This window comes from Berkeleyomyces rouxiae (genome assembly GCF_048999995.1).
Source record: "Berkeleyomyces rouxiae strain 22BRR77 chromosome Unknown BrBRR77_ptg000004l, whole genome shotgun sequence".
In the NCBI taxonomy this organism is placed as follows: domain Eukaryota; kingdom Fungi; phylum Ascomycota; class Sordariomycetes; order Microascales; family Ceratocystidaceae; genus Berkeleyomyces; species Berkeleyomyces rouxiae.
Genome location: NW_027396494.1, coordinates 93,039 through 113,308, shown reverse-complemented (window position 1 = coordinate 113,308; position 20,270 = coordinate 93,039). Strand labels below are relative to the sequence as shown.

The 20,270-nt window shown below is 50.1% G+C and overlaps 6 protein-coding genes across 6 annotated transcripts; 3 read left to right on the top strand and 3 right to left on the bottom strand.

Moving 5' to 3' along the window:
- Window positions 1–2,170: 2,170 nt before the first annotated feature.
- On the top strand, window positions 2,171–4,815 carry BROUX77_004219 (uncharacterized protein; the record flags this gene model as incomplete). Its single annotated transcript, XM_073748958.1, has 3 exons — window positions 2,171–2,485; window positions 2,661–2,903; window positions 3,160–4,815. The coding sequence occupies 3 exons, from the start codon at window positions 2,171–2,173 to the stop codon at window positions 4,813–4,815; spliced, it is 2,214 nt and encodes a 737-aa protein (XP_073604676.1).
- Window positions 4,816–5,123: 308 nt separating this feature from the next.
- On the bottom strand, window positions 5,124–5,836 carry BROUX77_004218 (uncharacterized protein; the record flags this gene model as incomplete). Its single annotated transcript, XM_073748957.1, has 3 exons — window positions 5,124–5,346; window positions 5,448–5,662; window positions 5,756–5,836. The coding sequence occupies 3 exons, from the start codon at window positions 5,834–5,836 to the stop codon at window positions 5,124–5,126; spliced, it is 519 nt and encodes a 172-aa protein (XP_073604675.1).
- Window positions 5,837–7,589: 1,753 nt separating this feature from the next.
- BROUX77_004217 (uncharacterized protein) lies at window positions 7,590–8,642 on the top strand (the record flags this gene model as incomplete). The annotated part of the gene is made up of 1 exon (XM_073748955.1): window positions 7,590–8,642. The coding sequence occupies one exon, from the start codon at window positions 7,590–7,592 to the stop codon at window positions 8,640–8,642; it is 1,053 nt and encodes a 350-aa protein (XP_073604674.1).
- An 802-nt stretch (window positions 8,643–9,444) lies between these two features.
- On the top strand, window positions 9,445–11,727 carry BROUX77_004216 (uncharacterized protein; the record flags this gene model as incomplete). Its single annotated transcript, XM_073748954.1, has 1 exon — window positions 9,445–11,727. The coding sequence occupies one exon, from the start codon at window positions 9,445–9,447 to the stop codon at window positions 11,725–11,727; it is 2,283 nt and encodes a 760-aa protein (XP_073604673.1).
- Window positions 11,728–12,013: 286 nt separating this feature from the next.
- BROUX77_004215 (uncharacterized protein) lies at window positions 12,014–14,948 on the bottom strand (the record flags this gene model as incomplete). The annotated part of the gene is made up of 2 exons (XM_073748953.1): window positions 12,014–12,966; window positions 13,025–14,948. The coding sequence occupies 2 exons, from the start codon at window positions 14,946–14,948 to the stop codon at window positions 12,014–12,016; spliced, it is 2,877 nt and encodes a 958-aa protein (XP_073604672.1).
- Window positions 14,949–17,475: 2,527 nt separating this feature from the next.
- On the bottom strand, window positions 17,476–19,606 carry BROUX77_004214 (uncharacterized protein; the record flags this gene model as incomplete). Its single annotated transcript, XM_073748952.1, has 2 exons — window positions 17,476–17,896; window positions 17,967–19,606. The coding sequence occupies 2 exons, from the start codon at window positions 19,604–19,606 to the stop codon at window positions 17,476–17,478; spliced, it is 2,061 nt and encodes a 686-aa protein (XP_073604671.1).
- Window positions 19,607–20,270: the final 664 nt, after the last annotated feature.

The following is a 20,270-nucleotide window of genomic DNA, read 5'->3' as shown; positions in this document are numbered from 1 at the left end:
ATTAACTAGTTGCTTGCAATACCATCCTCTATGCGTCCTCTATGCTTACATGTATGTATGTACATACATACTCCCTGCATTTTGCCCTTTGTTCCCCGTCCAAGACCGCTTTTACTCCGTTGGCTTGCCTGTCAATCTTTTTTTTTCTTTTGTTTCGGTTTCTCTGTGCATCCGCACCCACAATGTTTATGTATGCCTCTTCTATGCGCCTCCTCTTCCGCCGCTTCCCCCCCCCTCACTCCTGCTTCTCGCTTGATCCACCTGACCTACTCCTCTATAGTCAAGGGCTCAAATTTCCAGTCCAAACGTTTCTGACATCGAACCCCAATTATAGCGTCTGTCAGGTTGAAGTGACGACATTTCTGGCCTGGGCCCCGGCTCATGATCCTAGAAGCCACAGCCCCAGTCGGAGAGAATTTCCTTTCACCTTGTCCTTCTGCTTCTACTCCGGCTTCAGTCAAGTACGGCGCTTGCGCTTGAGATGTTGGGCCTTGAATCTTAAGCGAAGACCTAAGACGACTGTTTAGTATGCAATGCTGACTTCATCCAAGTAAGGATAACTAGTCAGTTGTAACTAACTAGAACGACCTAATACTCACAGATGTACACTGTTTTTTCTGCAGTCTCTTAATCAACCCTGTGCCAACCTGATACATAAGCCGCTTCACTCTCGGCTCCTTCAAGTATAGTGGTGAAGCTGAGAAATCCTGACCGCTACTTGTTAGTCTGCCGAGAATTACAAGCATGTGTTAACTATGTATGAAAGCGAACAACCCACAAGCACGAAGCCGTGCCAATCTAATCAACCCGACGCAAGCCACTACGGTTACATTGCATGTCAGTTTGACGATAAGCCCGAGTATGCTTTCAATTGTGAACTTGTACAGCAGCTATGTGCATTCTATATTAACTACATGGACAGCACCCTTCTTCCGGTTAACCACGTCTACCTGCATGTTCTCTCTCCATGCTTGTCTCGTTTCGTTTTGCTCGCCTTTCTCGCCAAATGTATCTGCTAGTTACTGTAGCTCACGATACAATACATGCCGTGCCGTTTAAGTTGCCCAAATCGGCGCACTTCACATGGCACCAACACTCAAGTCAAGCACTGCAACGTGGATAGCGGATTCGCCAACCGTCAACATATGGCATTGGCCAACAAGCAGACACTGCAACATTCATAGAGCCCAATGCGGCCAACGTGACGCCACGGAGGAAACTGATGGGGGATTTGAGAGCGATTTCTAACTCTATTCTTGGTATGGTTCACTAGTTGGTCAACTCCCCAAGTTTATCCAACAATCCGTGCCAAGTTGGGTTTCCCACTACAGCAGGGTCGCCTGCTATTTGCACTCAAAGAACCCCTTGAGAAGAAGAAATCCCAAAATGCCGCTGACCATTTCACAAGTTATGAGAAGTGTGAAGTCTACCAGAGTTTAGCCGGAACGACGTCACACATGGATAGACAAATCTCAGGGGGCAGGAAAAGTCAACCCGAGGATGGCGGCTTCTAGGGAATGCCGACGAATGCGTCTAAATTTGGGAATCCATAGCGCCTCTAACCTGCGCAGGCGACATCACTATTGCTGAGAACAACAAATGGGACGAGGAGATTTTCGTCAGGTGAAAGTTGTACTGCCAAAACTTGTACATACGTATGCATCATGGCCTGCCCCATAGCATATATTGTCCTTGTAAAACTCTGACAGGCGGTATTGGCGGGTGGCAGATGCCGGCAGCTGTCCGTGATCCCGAAGTACCGTTGCTCGGCAACACCATGGCCCCACGCAAGAAAAGTCTAGAACAAGTCAACAGCGGCTTTCTTCATGTGCGGCTGCCCCATGCCTTCGCTATATGTGTGACCCTTAGACAAAAACAAAGCAAGGGAAGACAAAAGTTCGTGTACCTGCTTTGGTCCAGGCTCAACCGCGTTCCTCGTCTAACATTTTTTCAACTTGACATCGTCGTTCCACGCCATCAACCCAACCCTAACTGACTATCGCGAACGACAAAGGTCAATTCAAGGCGCAACTTATGACGTACTGACAATTCAAAAGATATTCCCCTTGATCAAAGTTGAACTTCACCAAACAGATCGGGTGTATTTAATCTCTAGCAGTCACCACCCCTTGCCGACCATTGCTGCATCTTGTCCACACCTTTTGACATGATGGTTTCCGACAAACAGGCCAACCTCTTCCAGGTCTATCTGCGCCTGCGGCCCCCCTCTGCGCGGGCCAGCGGGTCGACCCGCTTTCTCAGTGTCGAAGAGCCCGAAGAAAACACCATTTTACCGACACACATCACTATTGATCCGCCAGGCGACCGGCGCAGAGCCATTGAGAAGTTTGGCTTTACGCAAGTCTTTGAGGAAGCATCGACACAACTGGACGTATTCCAGGATACCCAGATCCTGCCGCTTATTGAGGGCGTTCTGGCACCCGAAGGCGGCGAAGGGACCGATGCATTAGTGGCGACGCTCGGCGTCACAGGCTCAGGAAAGGCAAGTACATGACGAGATTGTGTGGCAGGGCAACTGCCGACCGTAGCTTGCCGCTGCTGTAAATGGTTATTACGGCCACGCAAGCTGGCCACGGTCCAAACTGGCCAGCAACCGCCTGATCCACCTCACTCCTGCTAACATCTTACTCCCGACTTAGTCACACACAATCCTCGGGTCCAAGTCTCAGCGTGGCCTGACTCAGCTCTCCCTCGATGCCGTCTTCCGCGCCATCGGCCCCCGAATTGTGGATGCCTACGAAAACCCATCGCTCGAGTCTGAGCTGCAAGCCGCAGATGCCTCCGACGCCTTGGTGACTACCGCTGCTACGTTTATCGACCACACGTACGGTGATTTAGGCTCTTCCCGCGGCAGCAGCTCACGGTCGGGAACGCCAATATTTGTAGGCTCACATCCCTCTCCAATCACAGGGAATCGTGGCACCTTGCCTGTGCCAAGCGGCGGGCTGCAAGAAACACCTGGGCAGCATGGCTAGTCACCTGCTGAACCACCTGTCAAACCCTCACGGTTCTTCAGCCAAAATTCACGAAGCCCGGTCAAGAGCACGACGCCTCTAGCTCAGTGGCATCGTTCAAGCATTGCCTGCGCTCTACCACTCCCAAAAACTCACTCGAATGTTTACTAAGCCAAGTCTCCAGGGCGAAACCTCGACCACAAACCCCAACCGCCGCTTCCTCACGCGACCAAGCAATCTCCCTACAAAGCCAGACATTAGTCCCTGGGTCACAATTGCTGCCGACGAGAATGCCACGTATGCAGTTGTCCTATCCATGTACGAAGTGTACAACGACCGCATATTCGACTTGCTTTCTCCTCCTGTCAAGCCCACCAGCGGAAAAGAAGCACGCCGACGTCCACTACTTTTCAAAAGCACGGAGGCAAGCCCTGATCGCAAGGTCGTCGCTGGCCTGAAGAAAGTCGTGTGCTCGAGCTATCACGAAGCGACACTTGTGCTAGAAGCTGGCTTACATGAACGGCGTGTTACTGGTACTGGCAGCAATAGTGTCAGCAGCAGAAGCCATGGCTTCTTCACAGTGGAAATCAAGAAACAAAAGATCGGCCGACGGTCGACGTCCTGGGCTGGAAGCACACTCACCATCGTTGATCTAGCCGGCAGTGAGAGAGCGCGTGATGCCAAGACACAAGGTGCCACACTGGCCGAGGCGGGCAAGATCAACGAAAGCTTGATGTACCTCGGGCAGTGCCTGCAAATGCAAACCAGCAACAAGCCCAATATTGTGCCATTCCGCCAGTGCAAACTGACGGAGCTTTTGTTCTCAAATTCATTCCCAACAGTGTCACATGCAACCTCAATGACGCGCCCCCCGCAAAAGGGCGTCATGATAGTTACTGCCGATCCCTACGGCGACTTCAATGCCACTTCACAGATTCTGCGCTACGGTGCCTTGGCCCGTGAGGTCTCCGTCCCTTGTATTCCATCCATCTTCTCCAATGCCGACACTACCTCCTCCGCTTCAGTCCGGTCTATTTCTCCTAGCGAGATTCTAATGTCGCCACCAGCGCCACCAGTATCGAACAGTCGTCGTCTCATGCTACACCCGCCACAGAAGCCATTCCGGACGCCAAGTCCAGCACACCATACCCAATCACAGCACATGGACGAACGTGGGACCATGGAACTTGCTGCATTAGAAATAGCGCGATTGTCGGAAGAAATTGATGCACTGCGCGTTGATGTGGCAGCCGAGGCCCAGGCGCGTCTGGAGGCTGAAGCGCATCTACTCACCATGGAAGACAGATTGCTAGAGCAGGAGCAGGCTATCCGCGAAGAGTGCGCGGCTGATTTCGAGTCGCGCCTAGAGCTAGAACTAGCGCGATGGAAGACGAACTTAGCACTTGAGCAGGAGCGTGGAGAGGCTCATCTCGACCGCAAGATTGAGCTGCTTGAAAAGGGTCTTGCGCTTGATGAGCTGGAGGAGCAGGAAGACAAGGAAAACGTGCTCATCGAAAACCTAGAAGAGGAAAACGAGCGATTACGACGTGAGCTTGCGGTCATGAAGCGCGAGCTTGCGCAGCGTAGCCCTACCAAGCGCACTCCGCTCGGAGAACGCGAGGACTTTGCGCCGCTGGCAACTGTGCGCGATGTTGGCAGCTTGAGCAAGCGGCTTGAGAAGCTACGGTTTGGCGCTGAGCTCACAGTGGATTCAGGTCGAACCTCGATCTCGTCATCACGGAGTGCAAGCCCAAGCCCGAGTATCAAGTCGGTTACACAGATAAAGAAACCGAGCATGCGCAAGTTGGTGGCTAAACGTCGCGAGGATGAGTATTTCTAATAAGTTGGTTGCGAGTCCAGCGCAAATGATAGGGTCAAATAATACATCAGTAAGGTAGTTATGCAACAGACATGATTTATAGCGAGAGTTTGCCGATGAATGTTTTTTTTCGGATAGACACAAGGGGTAGCCCGATTTCTTCTACTCCTCGGCACCAGACAGCACCGTATCCCTGGTTACAACCCCTCCATGACTTGTTCTTATAAGCACGTTTCGTCGCAAACATAGATCGAGCGCAAAAAAAGACAAATGACTTGAACGTGCCTGTCGCTCTATACTTTGCTATATAGTGAAAAATCCCTAGACCTCTACTCGCGTTGTATTACTGCAACCAGGCCCATCAAGCCCAGCATGACAGTCTTCAGCCATGGATACTCGGAGAGCAAGATGGTCACGTAGCCCACAAAGGGAATATAACCAAAAACACTGCCAATGATGTCCTTGCGAACCAGGAAGTCCTGGCCGCGTGCGTACAGATCGGTGTCATCGCCGTTGTTGTTGTCGCCCTTGGTAAGTATTTTGGCTTCGGGACTGTTGCAGAAAGAGAGAGGCCATGTTAGCAAAATGTTCGCCCCCAAAGCTGAATAGTGGTTCAGGTGAAGCCTGGATGAGTAAAGAGGTGGATGATTTACCCATGACCAAACTTGCGCACAATGCGGTGCACAATAGGAATCTGCTTGTCTGCCACGTTGTATACAACGATATCGCCTACATCTGTTTCAGACATGATATTCCGGTTCCAGAGAAACAACAGATCGCCACGCTGGAAAGCCGGCTCCATGGACCCAGACAGAACGACAACAATGGGCGACGGTGAGTCGGCTACCACGGACAGACCCTTCCACATCTAGGAACAGGGAGTTAGTAAGCCAAAGGACGCGAAAATACCACGAGAAACTGCGACTTGGAAGCCATGGGCCAAGGACGAAAAGTGGCGTACCATGAATGCTGTCGTCAGGATCATACAAAAGGTCAACACCTGGCTAGCCGCCTGGCGCGGGTTTCCAACAGCGCCGAGCATGGTTTCGCGTGATTGTCAGAGTTACAATAAGGGAAAAAAAAGAAATAACTGGAAAAGGACCTCTGGGGAGAGTATCTACTCAAAGGCTGAGATTCGCAAAAGCTTGTGATTGATGTGGTGCTTTGAGGTCTTGAACCGGACACGACTGAGCTTCTGATGCGACCCACTATTTTGCCATCGCGCCAAATCGATAGCGCTTGTGTTATTAGCGCTCAAGTGAGTAGCAAGCGCCGGATAATCATCGGGATATCCGAGGGAACACCCTCCACTTGTTATTGTAGGGTCTAGCTAGGGTCTAACTAACACGGAAATCTCAAAATAGAAATGAAGCTGGCTCTAAGCACAGCAAGCCTGGCGGGCCATGAACCTTCTGCTTCATCGAGATAAGCTCACCGCCTCGTTTCTACTAAATTACCATGCAGTGCTTCTTCTTCCCCATGACTCTCAACCCCTCTTTTGCGCTCTACTCCGTCAATGATAAGAGCATGTCTCCTATTTCTGCCCAACCGTTGTCCTCATGACCCTGTAACTAGGTCCTTGACAACAGGCTCACAATACGAGAGCAAGCATTAGTTGATTAAACGCCCACAACACAAGTTACTAAACCACTCATGGCCGCTATTGGCAGTGCTACTTGGAAATGGAAGCCTGTCGAAGCCCCCCGCATATTGCATTCTCCATTCAACTGTCGTTGATTTACGCTTGAGAACGGGCCGCCTAAGGAACAAGTGCGTCAGTTTGTCTAAACCGCGTCCTTGCATCGCATGGGGCTGACTGGCCCCTGATCTGGAAAGATAACGGAAGACAGGGCGAACATTGAGCGGGGTTCCAAAAAACAGAGTAGAGTCATTCTCATACGGGGCGGGGCTGCTGGCAGGGATATGGCGCGGATGCAGGACGGGACAGTGCACAGGGCGAAGCTTTACCCCTGTCACATAGGCCTCTGTGCCGAAGACAACGCATGGGTCTTGAGCTTAAGGCCTTGACGGCCCTGTATAAACTGGATGCATTCTACTACTAACCGTTAACTACGTGAAAAGAGCCATCTTGATTGGGCGATGGGCGGGTAAAGGAGAGATGCAGAGACATGTTGGTAGAGCTGAAGTTAGGAGTCACGAGATAAGCAGCTGTTATGCCAGATGGGCCATCTCGGAAGCATCGGTATGGCAAGATAGACGAGCGTGTTCTAGAAGTAGTTAGTATAAGAAGTCTGCTTTCCTGTCTAGACAGCACTCTGAGGTTTGTCTTTTGAAAGGCACTCGTTATTGACAACTCAACCTTTTAACCCTTTTAACGAGCGACGACTTTCACTTTTCCTCTTGCACTGCCGTTCGTTCTGTTGCTCAAGTTTATATTTTCTCATTTCACTTTTGTTTTCATACGTTCTTTTTTTGCTTGATCCATTTTCTTCTGTTCTTTTCTGCACTGAACTACTTCGTTTATACGTTATATTCAACCTGACTTTTGAGGCACCAGCTTGAATCATATATTAATTCACTGTCTGCTGATTTACCAAGCCGTATATTGTGGACTTATCGGAGAGTTTTTCATCTTCAGTTTCACGGAAAGCTGCACACACCTTTACCTGAGCTGTGTATCTTGAGACACCCTTTGTCCAAGGCGAGCTTGGGTTTATCTCTGTCACTTCTTTCATATTTCACTTCTCCTTTCTTCTCAGTCTTTCTTGGTCTTGGACACATTGAAGAACCCCATTCCCTTCACAGTGTCTCGTTCCCGGCGACTATCCAACATCATGTCCATCTTCAAACGCACGCCTCGTGCCTCACGGACACATGACCAGGCCCGTGTAGCCAAGCCTGTCAAGCCGAAGAGAAGCATATTTAGTCTTGGAAGATCTCGAGACGCCGAACCTAGAGCGATTCACGATAAGGAAGCATTGCCCTCGGAGCCATTCTTGAAATTCCCGACAAAAAAGGCTACTTCCAAGTTACAGAGACCACCTCCAATACCTCCTCGAAATGTCTCCACTGGCCGGCGCCACCGAAACCAATCTGAGGATTCAACCCCCCCACCGCCGTCTCCGTCTCCTATCGTAACTATTGTTGTGGGGAGTGAAGGCCGCGTGTTTGCTGCGCACGAGGATGTCCTTTGTCAGTCGACCTTCTTCACTGCCGCTTGCCGCAACCAGGCAACAGAGTCTGCCAACAAACGGATTATCCTGCGAGACGAGGAGCCTGCCGTTTTTTCTGCCATCTTGGAGTATCTCTACAAGAAGGATTACTATCCTCGTCTGATCCACCGCAAAAGCACAGATTCTTGGGAGCTCGAAGATTCAGACGTGTCCGAGGCGACACAAAACACAAACCCTTACTCGTCGCCGGTACCCCTCGTATCGGCCTCGCCCAAGATGCGGCGACACAGCAACCAATCTAAGCGCCACTCGGCGTCATCAACGTCCTCAGCTGTCGAGCCGACGGTCCATTTAACCAGTCAAAACCAGACTCTTTTGCGGGATACAGCCATATACTGCTCGGCCGATCTCTATGGCCTCGAGGGCTTGAAGAAACTAGCACTTCGCAAACAGGGCTTGCAGTCCGGCATTGACGTTGCCACAACACTGCGGTCGGCTCAGTACGCCTACACCAACACGGCGGATACAGACTCGCGGCTGCGGGCACACTATCTGGCGCTGATTATTCACTGCCGCGATACATTTAAGCGTAGCGGCACTATGCAGGCCGACATGGAAGCGGGAGGCAGCAAATTGTACTTTGACTTATTCGTGGCGTTGTGTAACCACATTGATGATTTGATGGAGGTGGTCCAGGCGAAGGGATTGGAGTAAGAGGGCTGCTTGAGGCAGGGGAAACAATATGAAACATAAAAAATAGTAAAATAGTGAAGAATAACAAAAAAAAAAGTTATTGCGAACTACTAGTTGTTACTGACGTCGAATACTAGTACTAGCAATCATAGTTATAGTTGTTCCTCTTGATTAACCTCTAGCGATACCCGCCGGATGTAGTCCCTCAAAACCCTAGTCCTGTGACAGTCACGTGCACTATCTGATTGGCTTGAAAATTTTGCGGCCAAAGCCCTAGCTGGCAATCGAACTCCAAGAACCACCGAGCCCACATCCTGCCTGGCAGAGAGGGGCAAACGGAAAGCCTTCGGCTGACTAGGCTATGGAATTATTTCTGCGGAAACCCTGAAAAAGGCGTCACTAGCTCCTCGCCAGACCGGAGCGGTTTTTTTTTCCCTTATTTTTTTTCCTTCACCATCACCATCGTCAGTTTTCACTGAAGCCTTTTTTACTCGAACCCCGAGCGCCCGGCTTTGCATTTTTGAGCTGGACTACTTTATCGCGGCCTCTTGAGTATCACTATTCTCTCCAGCATTTTCTTCACTGCCCGCTGTTGGACTTTCTGGCGCCACATAGCGACCATCGCCTGTCTTTGTTTGGTCTCCCTTCTTTTTGGCCTAAAGAAAATATTAAAAAAAAACCGATAGCGACAGGCAAACCTTGCTCGGCAACTGAGGCAACGCTCCACGAGCGTCCACTTCATTTTTCTCCTCGCTATTTTCCTCCTTTTTCTCGTCTTGCCTCCCTCGCTGCTGACACTACACTGTCATCCATCTCCATCGCCATGTCGTCATTCTTGACGCCCATGAAACGGGCGCCGCCAGCGTCCGGCGCCGCCCAAGCCATCCGCCCGCGTGCCATTCAACGCCCGAATCTAGTCAGAGCTATGCGTGAGAATGATGAGCGCCGATATGCGCTGAAATCCGCTGCCGCCGCCAACTCCGCCAAACCCTCCATTTCCAGCTCCGGGCGCACACAGTGCCCCAACAAGAGTTGCCCCAAGCCCGATGTCGTGGACGGCATCTGTCGCTCTTGCGGTCGTGTCGTCGATGACAGCAATATTGTGTCCGAGGTGCAGTTTGGCGAAACTTCTTCTGGTGCTGCCATGGTCCAGGGTAGCTTCATCGGTCCTGACCAGGGAGGCGTGCGGAGTCTGGGCCCCAGCTTCCGACGAGTTGGCGGCTCTTCTGAAGACCGCGAAAAGACGATCCGTGACGCCAAGATGCTGATCGTTGGTTTTGCCCAACAACTGAACTTGAGCGAGTCGTTGGTCAACTCGGCCGTGCAGGCCTTCAAACTTGCTAGCAATGCTAACTTCATCCAGGGTCGCTCTCTAGCCGGTGTGGCGGCCGTCTGTCTATATGTTGCCTGCCGTAACGAGCCTCCCTGCAAGATCATGCTACTAGATCTGGCCGACTTGGTACAAATCAATGTTTTCAAGCTGGGGCGTACCTTCAAAGCCTTCAATAAAGCCATCCCTATCTGCAACGGAGGCTTTGATCCCGTCTACCCCGAAGACCTCATCTACCGTTTTGCAACCAAGCTTGAATTCCAGAACATGACTTCCAAGGTGGCCGAGGATGCTGTCCGTCTTGTCCGGCGCATGAGTAGAGACTGGATGGTCATGGGACGTCGGCCATCTGGCATCTGTGGAGCCTGTTTACTAATGGCTGCGCGTATGAACAACTTCCGTCGCACTGTCCGCGAAGTCGTTTACATTGTCAAGGTTACAAACCATACCATTCAGAACCGGCTTGAGGAGTTCAAGGTTACTGAATCAAGTAACATGACTGTTGAAGACTTTTTATCACAGGATCTTCTCGAGTCATCACACGATCCGCCTTCGTTCTACAAGAACACGACCGAGTATCAAGAAAGACTCAAGGAAAGGAGCAGAAAACGCAAGCGACGCATAACCGATGATCCCTACGCCGAGCCCGTGGTCTCTTCGAATCCCGCCCCCCCTTCAAGTAGCTCTTTACCGGCCACCACCGATGGCATTCCCATAGATCCGGCGATGACTGTCGGGCCTACCCCCACTGGGTCGACAGAAACCCCTCGCGTTGATTCAGATGGTTTCGCTGTCCCCCAGATCCCAACAGGGAGCGGTAAAGACGACACCATGGCCCTAGCAGATCCTGAAAGCGAGACTGCCCTGTCAGATCTTGCGCGTAGTTATGGCGATCAAGGCAGTGACACCCAAGGTTCCAAAGCTAGAAGCAACGAGACCACCGAACAGGATGAAGGCGAGGGCGAGGACGAAGAGGACGCCTCTCAGGGTGACAGTCTTGGTCTTACCAAGGATGGAAAGCCTCGCAAGCGCGCACCCAAGTCCCAGGGCCAGAAAATGCCTGTTGACCAGGAATGGGAAGCCGATGAGAAAGAGCTTGAAACCCAAATTTCCGAAATCTTCAACGACCCTCACACCATTGAGCACGCCGAAGCCTTTGAGACTGCACAAAAGCGCGCCGAGCAGCATTCCCAATGGGCTCTTTCCCAACAGCCCAAAAAGGAGGTTTCTATGGCCGCCGAGGTCGGCGAGGATGAATTTGCCAATGATCCCGAGGTCGCAAACTGTTTACTCTCAGAGGACGAAGTCCTCCTCAGAGAAACCATTTGGTCAAACAATAACAAGGACTGGCTGCGCACCCAGCAAGAGAAAATCTTTCGTCTCAAGCTGGCGGCTGACAAGCCAAAGCAGACGCGCCGTCGCAAGAAGAGGCCTCGGATGGGAGAGGGCCAGGCTGAGCCAGCCGATACCCCAGCCGATGCTGCTGTTAGCGTCATGAAGGAACGTGCCATATCCAAAAGAATCAACTATGACGCCATTCGAAGTCTGTTTGATATCGACGAGGAGGATGGCGAAGCTGGTGGTGCAGACACTCGGCCGACTACGAGTTATGCTGACAGTGTTGTCGATGAAAATGACCCCGGTGACGTGGGCGAGGATGATGCGGACGATGGCTATGACATGGAGAATGGGCCGGGAAGTCCTGTGGGCGACGATGATTATGGTTATGGTGATGAGGATGGAGGAGAAGAAGAATACGGCTACGATGATGAATAGTCGAGGAGAAAAAGTTCACTACCTACTCTCTCTGTATAAATAACAACATTCAATCGAGAGGAAGCTACCTATAAGTATCGAATAAGGACAATATTCAGGCAATAATTGACGAAATTAGAAATGCATCATAGAATCAAATGCAAATGTACAGAGGGATATATAAAACCCAACAACAGATGACAGGCGTCAAGAAAACCAAATAACCAAGAAATATAAAAGTCCAAAACAAAGGGAACATGGGTCTCATAATCCTCACTGTCTCCTTCCCTTGCTATCCTTTATCCGTCTACCGTAGGATACCCATCCGGGATGAACGAGGCGGCGGGGGCATTGATATAGGACCGTTTGGGCCACTGTGTCCAGTGGCACGTAGCCAATCATCCCACTCCTTTGAAATCTCCATCAACACCGATCCCATCACCGTCGCGCTAGCCATGAGACTATGGCTCTCTCCCTCTAGCACACGCACTTCGCAACGTCTCATTGTCTTCCCTAACCATTTGACATTATCCACGGGCACACGTGTATCCCGGCTGCCATGGTGGATAACTACAGGCCGTGTGATATCCACGTACCGGAAGCCGATGGTGTGGCGACGCTCGAGGCAAACTAGGAGGTCCACGGCAGGGTTAGCGCCAGTGGTTGCCAACTCCCATATCGCATGTGTCAGACGTTCGTCGTAAATCTTTTGACGCTCTTTATCTGACAGGGCATCAAAGGCGGCGGTAAGAATTTTCGTTTCTGGTCCAGTGTTCGTCAAGCCTGGCTTTACTCTATCCATATTTTCTGTCGCTGTTATGTTCGAATATGGCTCATTCGGTAGCTTAGAGCCCTGTTGTTGGAACCCTATATTTTCCTTGTCCTGACCAACACCTAAGCTTGCCGACTTTTGTTGGCTGCTTGATTTTCTTTTGCGGCGAGGCGTCTTTGGCAAAGAGCTAGTTATGGAACTGCTAGTGGCTATCATAAAGGAGCTGTTGGCGGCTTTCAAAAACGGAGTCGGAAGAGCACGTAGAATACGTTGGGAAGTAGGTATGGCGTTGGTTGGTGGAAGAGCTTGTGAATTCCCGAACACGTTCATCTGAGATGGAGGGATCCATGGCGCCAGGAGATGAATGCGACCACATATATGTTGGGGCATACGCAAAGCTGTCGCAAGGGCGTAAATAGCACCGGCAGAATGGGCCATGATAGAAAACTTGGTGATTTTGAGGGCTTGGCAGATTGCATAAACATCATCTACATGAAATATTAGTACAGTCCAAGTGACAAGCCTGTGTCAATCAAGTCAACTTACCAGGCCAGCTCAACGGCGTCGTCGTTCCATCGCTATACGACTCGCTCTCACCCACGCCTGGGCGGTCAGGAGTAATCAAACGTAGTTTCAAGGTCAAAGCTAACTCGTCGTAAAATGCAGTGATGTATCTAGTCAGGCCCATTCCCACACAACAGAAAACAGCGCAGCCCTCAGAATCGCCTACCTCAGAGAACGAGATGACACGACCGGTCTGGGGATGTCGGATTTTCTGTGACAAGCGAGGTGAGCACAAGTACGACTCCACAGCATCGTCAATAGAGTCTGCACTTTGCGGGCGCTCATATGCTGCAGACATGCGCGAGGGTTCAGGCAGGTTGCTTTGTGAAGACCGCTTTCTGTCTGTTTTTTCTGGCTTGGGGCTCGAGCTGCCCGATAATCGTTTCAATCTTGAGCTACTACGCTTAGATTTGAGGCCATCTAACGCATCAGAGGAGTACCGGCCAGATCGTCTTTTGCTGGTACGGTCGGTGCTATCATCCCGTCTACGACGTTGTGCGACAGCAGGAGATGGGGCACCTTGTTCTTCTTCGACTCCATTTGAATCAGCCCCGAGTCCAGATTCATACTCGGAAGTTTTATTCTGTGGCGGTCTGTAACTGTCAGAAACATGCCGGTGAATAGGCACATGTGACCGACTCATGGGACCAGTGGGAGAAGACGATTGACCAGATGTACTATACAGATCTGGGGTTGTTCCGCGCGATATTCCAGCATCCAGAGAACTCATACCACGACGATGCCGCCTATCAAGCGAAACATCAGATATATGTCTAGTAGGTTCACCATGTTCAGGAATTACACCTCCATCATGTGAGAGGCCGCTAGTGCTGTCGCGTTTGCTGGAACGCGAGTTACGAAGTGACGATCTGCGCACATTGGATGAGCCAGTCTTGCGGAGTGAGGAGTCGCGTATAGGAATACGATGTGAACTGACACTATCAAGCCCTGGTGAAAACTGACGGTTATGCGTCATTATCTTATTATCCGGTGTCACTGCTGTAGGAGAGTCGGTAGATGTGATGTGCTCCTCAGTGATTGGTATTTCGGCCAGGGGTGCAGTTGATCGTAACATAGGACTGTTGGGGTCCATGTTTCCACCAGACGCCTCAATGCTGGCTCTTTTCTTTTCGTATTCTTTTTCTCGCAGCTGCTCTTTAGAGCTCATGTACATAAGGCCTTTTTGATTACGGCCTTGTTTTCTACCCCAGCTGTCGCTTGAGCGCGACCTGCGGAGCTCTGGACTGCGACCAGTGCTGCAATCTATGGAGATGTTCCCAATACTCTGGTTGTCGTCCTTGGAATACGATGAACCCTTGGAAGACGGGCGGGAACTGGAGCGCAGCAAGGCCTTCAAGCCGCCGGAAGAGTCGCGGTGTGTGAGACCTCGTGGTGCGGTCAAAGAGGAGTATCCCGAAGGAGGTTTAGAGGTTTTTATCACGGGAGGGGCAGCAGATAGGTCAGGGGGCGAAACTTTGTCTGCGCGCAAATCTTCAAGAGATGGTTGGCGAAATGCGCCGTAGTCGACGCCAAAGCTTCCACGGTCGCGATAAGGAGCAGGGGCCAACAGGGGTGCTGACAGTGGCGCAGTTGGAATTGGCGGTGGTGGTGGTGGTCTCAGAGCGTGTGAGGGAATGTCAAGCCCAGCCGAAGAGGGTTTTTGGATGACAGCAAAACTAGAGATGAGACTATTCAGAACTTCGGGGCTAGCAGGCGCGACCAAGACGTGTTGCTGTTGGTGTTGTTGTGAGCGTGATGGACTTTCGCGTCTGGGTGGAGTACGAATGGTATGAGAACGAGGAGTTGGAGTTTCAACGCGGCCAAGCGCCTTCTGATGCGATTTTTGGCGCGAGTTTTGACGAGTCTGTTTAGGAATAGGGGGTAAAGCAGGAATTTTATAGTCCATCATGGAACAGTGAAACAAGGAGACTGCCAAAGCAGACTCTAGCGGTGGGAGAAAAGAGGAGGATGGACGGTGAGGAGAAGAGGCAAGAAAGGAAAAAAAAATTGTGTTCCAAGAAGAAGAAGAAAGGAAGACGGGAAGAAAAGGCGTGGGAGACTGCTAGTCAAGGAAGCACATTCATTATAAGTAATTCCTGTAACTCTTGTGAATTTAATCTCCTACAGTCACTGAACCCGAAGAATATATGAATAGAGGAAGGGTGGGCACAGGCGTAGCAAATGAGTGAATGCGACGGTAGGAAGGCGGTGGCAGGAGGAGTAGAAACTGGCAAATCACAAGAGATGCCTGCCGTCAGCTCAGCTATCTAGATTTGAAGTAACTAGGAGGAGAGAGAGGGAAAAGCAGCCAAGTGGGTTGGCTGTGTATGTATGTATGTATGTATATGGTGAAAGGGGATGGGTGGCAGGGGGGAAGGAAGCATGGTGAAAGGCAAGACTACTCTAATAGCTTACTCACCTCACAGTCGTGTGAATCTTGATGTTTAATCACCGGGAGCACAGCGGCAAAGCCAAGGGTTGAAGCAATGGGTGAGCTAATGTCCAGGATCATGGAGCTTGGGGCCTTGGGCCTGGGCTATATGTAACTGGTTAACTATGTAACTTGGTATGAATTAATACAAGTGCTTAAGCCGAAAGGTGCATACTTTGTATTACCGCGATAATTCGGATAATCCGAGAGAGCCTTTTTTGAGGCGGTGGAAGTGTATGTATGTATGTCGTCTAGGAAAAGCTGTAGCCGTAAGGTAAAGATATGGCGAAAAAAAAAAAAAAAAAAGGATTCCACAGATGAAAGCCCGATCCTGGTTGAAAACTTAGTTATGTGCCAGGAACACCAACTTACCCAAAAGCACAAGTGCCCGAGACAACAGCAACAAGCATAAAGGATTACAGCAAATGCAGGGAGGCTGCAGATAGCAAGATTGGATTATCACCCCAAAGCTCATCACCAACGATAATTGGCTATGCAAGTTTATTTCCGAGTGGGCAGACAGGGTGTTCCTAAAAAAAGTGAAAGCAGGCTAAAGATGAGAAGGGCAGCAAAGAATGTGGAGATGTGTGTTTGTGTGTACAGGCACAAGTACAAAGGAAGAAAATAGCAGCAGAAACAAAACACGGGAACTGCCGAGCAGTTGGGTGAGGAGTTGTTTTTAGAGTTCAGCAACGGCGGTGGGTTCCTGGACGCCGCGGTGATGAGAGAGTGGTGATGATAGTGACGTAACAATGATGGTGGTGGTAGACGAAATAAAAAAAGAGAAAAACCTACGTAAATGAGGGGAACGGGGGACATATTGAATTTGGCAAGAGCATACGAAGCAATATTTTTTTTCATTATAAAAGAGAAGGCACATGTGTGCAGAAGCAACTGCCTCGTTTAGACAAGACATCTCACAAGCATGATAGTTGACAGTTGCTGTGATGGAAATTGCTGCATACAAGCAGCTACATGCCATACAACACATGGTGAAGCATTGCCTCGTACCAGCCAAGGTACATAATACAAGTGTACACATGTATGTACATATGTATGTACCGTACATCCCAAGTCCCCCCAAGTCTCACTGGACATGTTTGTACCTGTGTACACACACTTTTATACAGGCAGTTACTTCTAACTCACGGTTGCACGAGTTTCAGCCAATAACAACCATGACTGGCTACATAAAGAGGCTCTGCCTCATGTCACGCAACCACCAATACCTCTCCGCCATGCATATTTATAGTGTAGTAGCATATGCAATAACTATGCATTCTTGATTCTTGTACATGCATTATGCACACACTCAAATCCATACACCTCTTCAGCCCATCTTCTTCATCGTTCTCCTGTGGTTCTCTCACCCCTCCCCCCCGTACCAGGTATCGTTTTCTTCAGATGAATGGAACTGTATGAAACACAACCACATCTTAGCCCTAGTTTCGCCTATTATCTGGACAGCCTATTCCCCTACTCGCTTCTATTGCCCTCAAGCTCCGCAGCTTTCTTTCCTTCGGAATTGCTCCACATGCAATTTCTTGTTTTTCAAGAGGTCCACTTCAACTTGCGTCTCTACAGCGATGATGCGCATATGAATTACAAGCACAATGTCCTACGATTGGTCTCAGAAACGTGTGTCCTTGTAGTAATTTTCTTGGCCATAACGGCACGGGGACCTTGCGCGGTCACTAGACTGACATGTCGGTGGACGGTGTAGTTAGTCGCATTTTGTTCTTTGTTTCACGATGCCAGTCCCAGTTACAAGCAAGTGTTCCGTGTAGCATTGGGCACTCCGTGGCACCACCACCGAACCCAATGTCTTTGTTTACACGGTTTTAAATATCTGCGCACGGGCTTCAAAATTATTTCTACGATATAGTTCACTAGTCACTGGAGCTTGGTGTATACACACATGGAATGATTGACCCATGACATTCAGATAGATGGATACAAAATTCCGGACTGCAATTCTAATTGTTTTTGGGCTTTTCTACCACTATGGCTTGGCCTTTTGGAACCATTTCATGGTCTCTATGCCGGTCTGGACCTTCAGTCCAATACGGGCATCCAGCACAAATGCTTCCCAGTTTGCTACCTTATCGAGATGGGTTTGACACATCTTTATTCTCTCACGACAAGGGCTGTCTGTGTTGCCAGTTGCCAAAGCTTCTCCTTCATCTCGTGCCGCATCTACGGCAGAATTCTTGGTGTTTTCGATGGTGATGTCAGTAGTTGAGGACGGAGCAGTATTGGGGGACGGCAAGATTGACGATGATGCCGAGGAGGACGAAGATGGAGAAAGTGACGCGTCGTCAATACCAGTTTGGGCACAGGCCTCATACCAGTAGCATACAGCCATTTCATAGTGAGCGGCCGGGGGGATCCAATCGTCGCGGTTGGCGCCTTTGAAGGCAGATCTACACAAATGTGTGTTAGTTCGGCCATTGATGGCTCGGTAGGTAACTTTCTTTCGCAATGATATCTCACCTATCATGCTTCAGAACTTCAGCCTCTAGAATTTGTCGGGCCTCAGAGGTCTGACCCAGTGTTCTTAATAAGGAAGCTTCACAGACAGCTTTGCTGCCACTTTCGTCAAGTGTCTCCTTGATGGCATTGACAGCCTCAGTTGGTGCTGTTAATCTGTCCCAGCTAAGGAGATCCAGGGCCTTTTTGACCTGAGTGGAGTCCATGCGTTTGGCCCCGCTGTTGAGTATTATCATCTCACTTGCTGGGCTCATTCCTATAGCATCTACAAGGTCAAGATTCAGTACCTTGGCCCGCTCTTCCCATTTGTAAATTTTTCGAATCGCAAATTGTTCAAACGGAAGCTGTTTGGCCATAAACTTCTTGCGTCCAGCAACGGAGACCACCTTGCCCAGGTACTGGGCAGCCATTTGTTTTCTTTCCAGAGCCTTTACGCTATCCCCAGCAGCAAGGGCATCGCGGTAGAGCTCTACTTCAGCCGTTCCAGCGAGGAAGTAATGCATGGCATGACTCCAGTCATTGAGTTCTAGCCCTTTTATGAAGACCTCGCTCATCAGGGACCAGCTCTGGATAGAGAGGGCATTCATGCCTAGCTCAAAGTTGATCAAGGCCGAAACTTGCTTCATTTTTGGGGGAGGAATATCTATACGTTGTAGAGCAGCAATTGCACCATCTAGATCGCGGGCTGTAGAGCATAGTCGCGACTCCTCAAGTCGCCAAAGGCCCGAGGATGGATAGCGCTTTTGGGTTTGCGCTAGCAAGGCCTGACATTTAGCTCGGGGATAGCCAATGGTATCGGCATCATCATCCCAATGTTCTGCAGTTGGTAGAATATCGCTGAATCCAAGGAGTCCGTGATAGTAGTTGAGCAGAACCAAGGCGGCAACAGCGCCATGAACATTGGAATATTCGGTACTCTTCCAGAGGAGCTGTATACCGCGTTGGCGATCTCCCTTAAGGCCAAGCATGGAAAGTAGCCGAGAGTAAGACGGGGGAATCATGGAGAACAAAAACAATAGAATGCCAAAACACATACTCGTACCACTGTGAATGAAAACATCGCGGGGGTTGTTGAAAAGCTCATCGTCATCGAGAACAAGCCCATCTTTATTCCGTTTCTTTAACATAACTGTCTCTGCGTTCATGATACTCTCAAGAGTGAGGTACGCCTTGCGCAGTTTATAGAAGCTCTTCAAGGCCTCAGTGAGACTCTCATGCAGAACACCCACCACGGCGCCCATCAATTGCGCTTCAGCAAGAACTAGCTGATATTCGGTTCCTGGAGGATATAGCCCGCACATATCCAGCGTGAACTCTTTTTGGGCCCGCTTTTGGTCGGCATAGGCGCGGGTCTCGCAAGTGTCTAATTGCGTTGATGCCGATGACATGACGTCCTTTTCAAAGCCGAGAATGGCCCGCATGAAGCTGATGACTGCCAATGCCAGGGCGTTGTAGCATGAGTCGCCCGTTTGGCGCAGCAGAATCTCGGCGCCGTCCATGTCGTCGTCCATGATGAGTTCGGTAGCCTTGAAGGCTGCCTCGATGTCGGCCATTTCTTGGCGCATGAGCTCCTCGGGTGATATTTTAGGCTCGTCAGACGGGCCCGGGTCATTGGGCCGGAACCATGAGGATAGTCGGCTCATTGTGAAGAATAGAGATGAGGTGGAAGAAAAAGGGGCCTCTTGTATGAAGCAGGAGAGGTGATGATGCAAGTAGAAATGGTGATGGGAAAATAGGAGGGAGGAGTATTAGAGAAATAAATAAACTAGAAGGGAGGAGAACAGACAATGACCGAGCCGAACTGACACATAGCGGAGTAACCAACTGCCTTTTTCACTATAGATACATGTATATACTCGTATAACTAAGCTAGTTACTACACGGCCATCAAACACATTGCCTTGTAGTTAGGTGTGCACTTGTGTAGATTCCTGCTCGGTTAGAAACCACACATGTCGCATGGACGGAAATACGGAGGCTTAGTTGATTAGTTAGTGGTCTTCGCCATTCAAACAAAAAAAAAGCAGCCAAATCTTGTCCTTTGTGTAGTTAGTTAGTTACATGTGATTGTACTGCTCCTCTCTGTATCAGGCTCATACTTGTTTGGGCATTTTGCCCTGTATAATAACGGGCCCAACGGTGATAATTTGCTGCATGTCTCCTCCTGTCTTCACCGCCGGGCTCCGTCACCCGTCAACCCTTATCTCCCATCCTCGCCCTTCGTCACATGCCATTGTACACATACTTCTGGTCCACATTTGTCATCAGCCATTTCCTGAGGCTACCACCAGGCTGAACTGAGCTTCG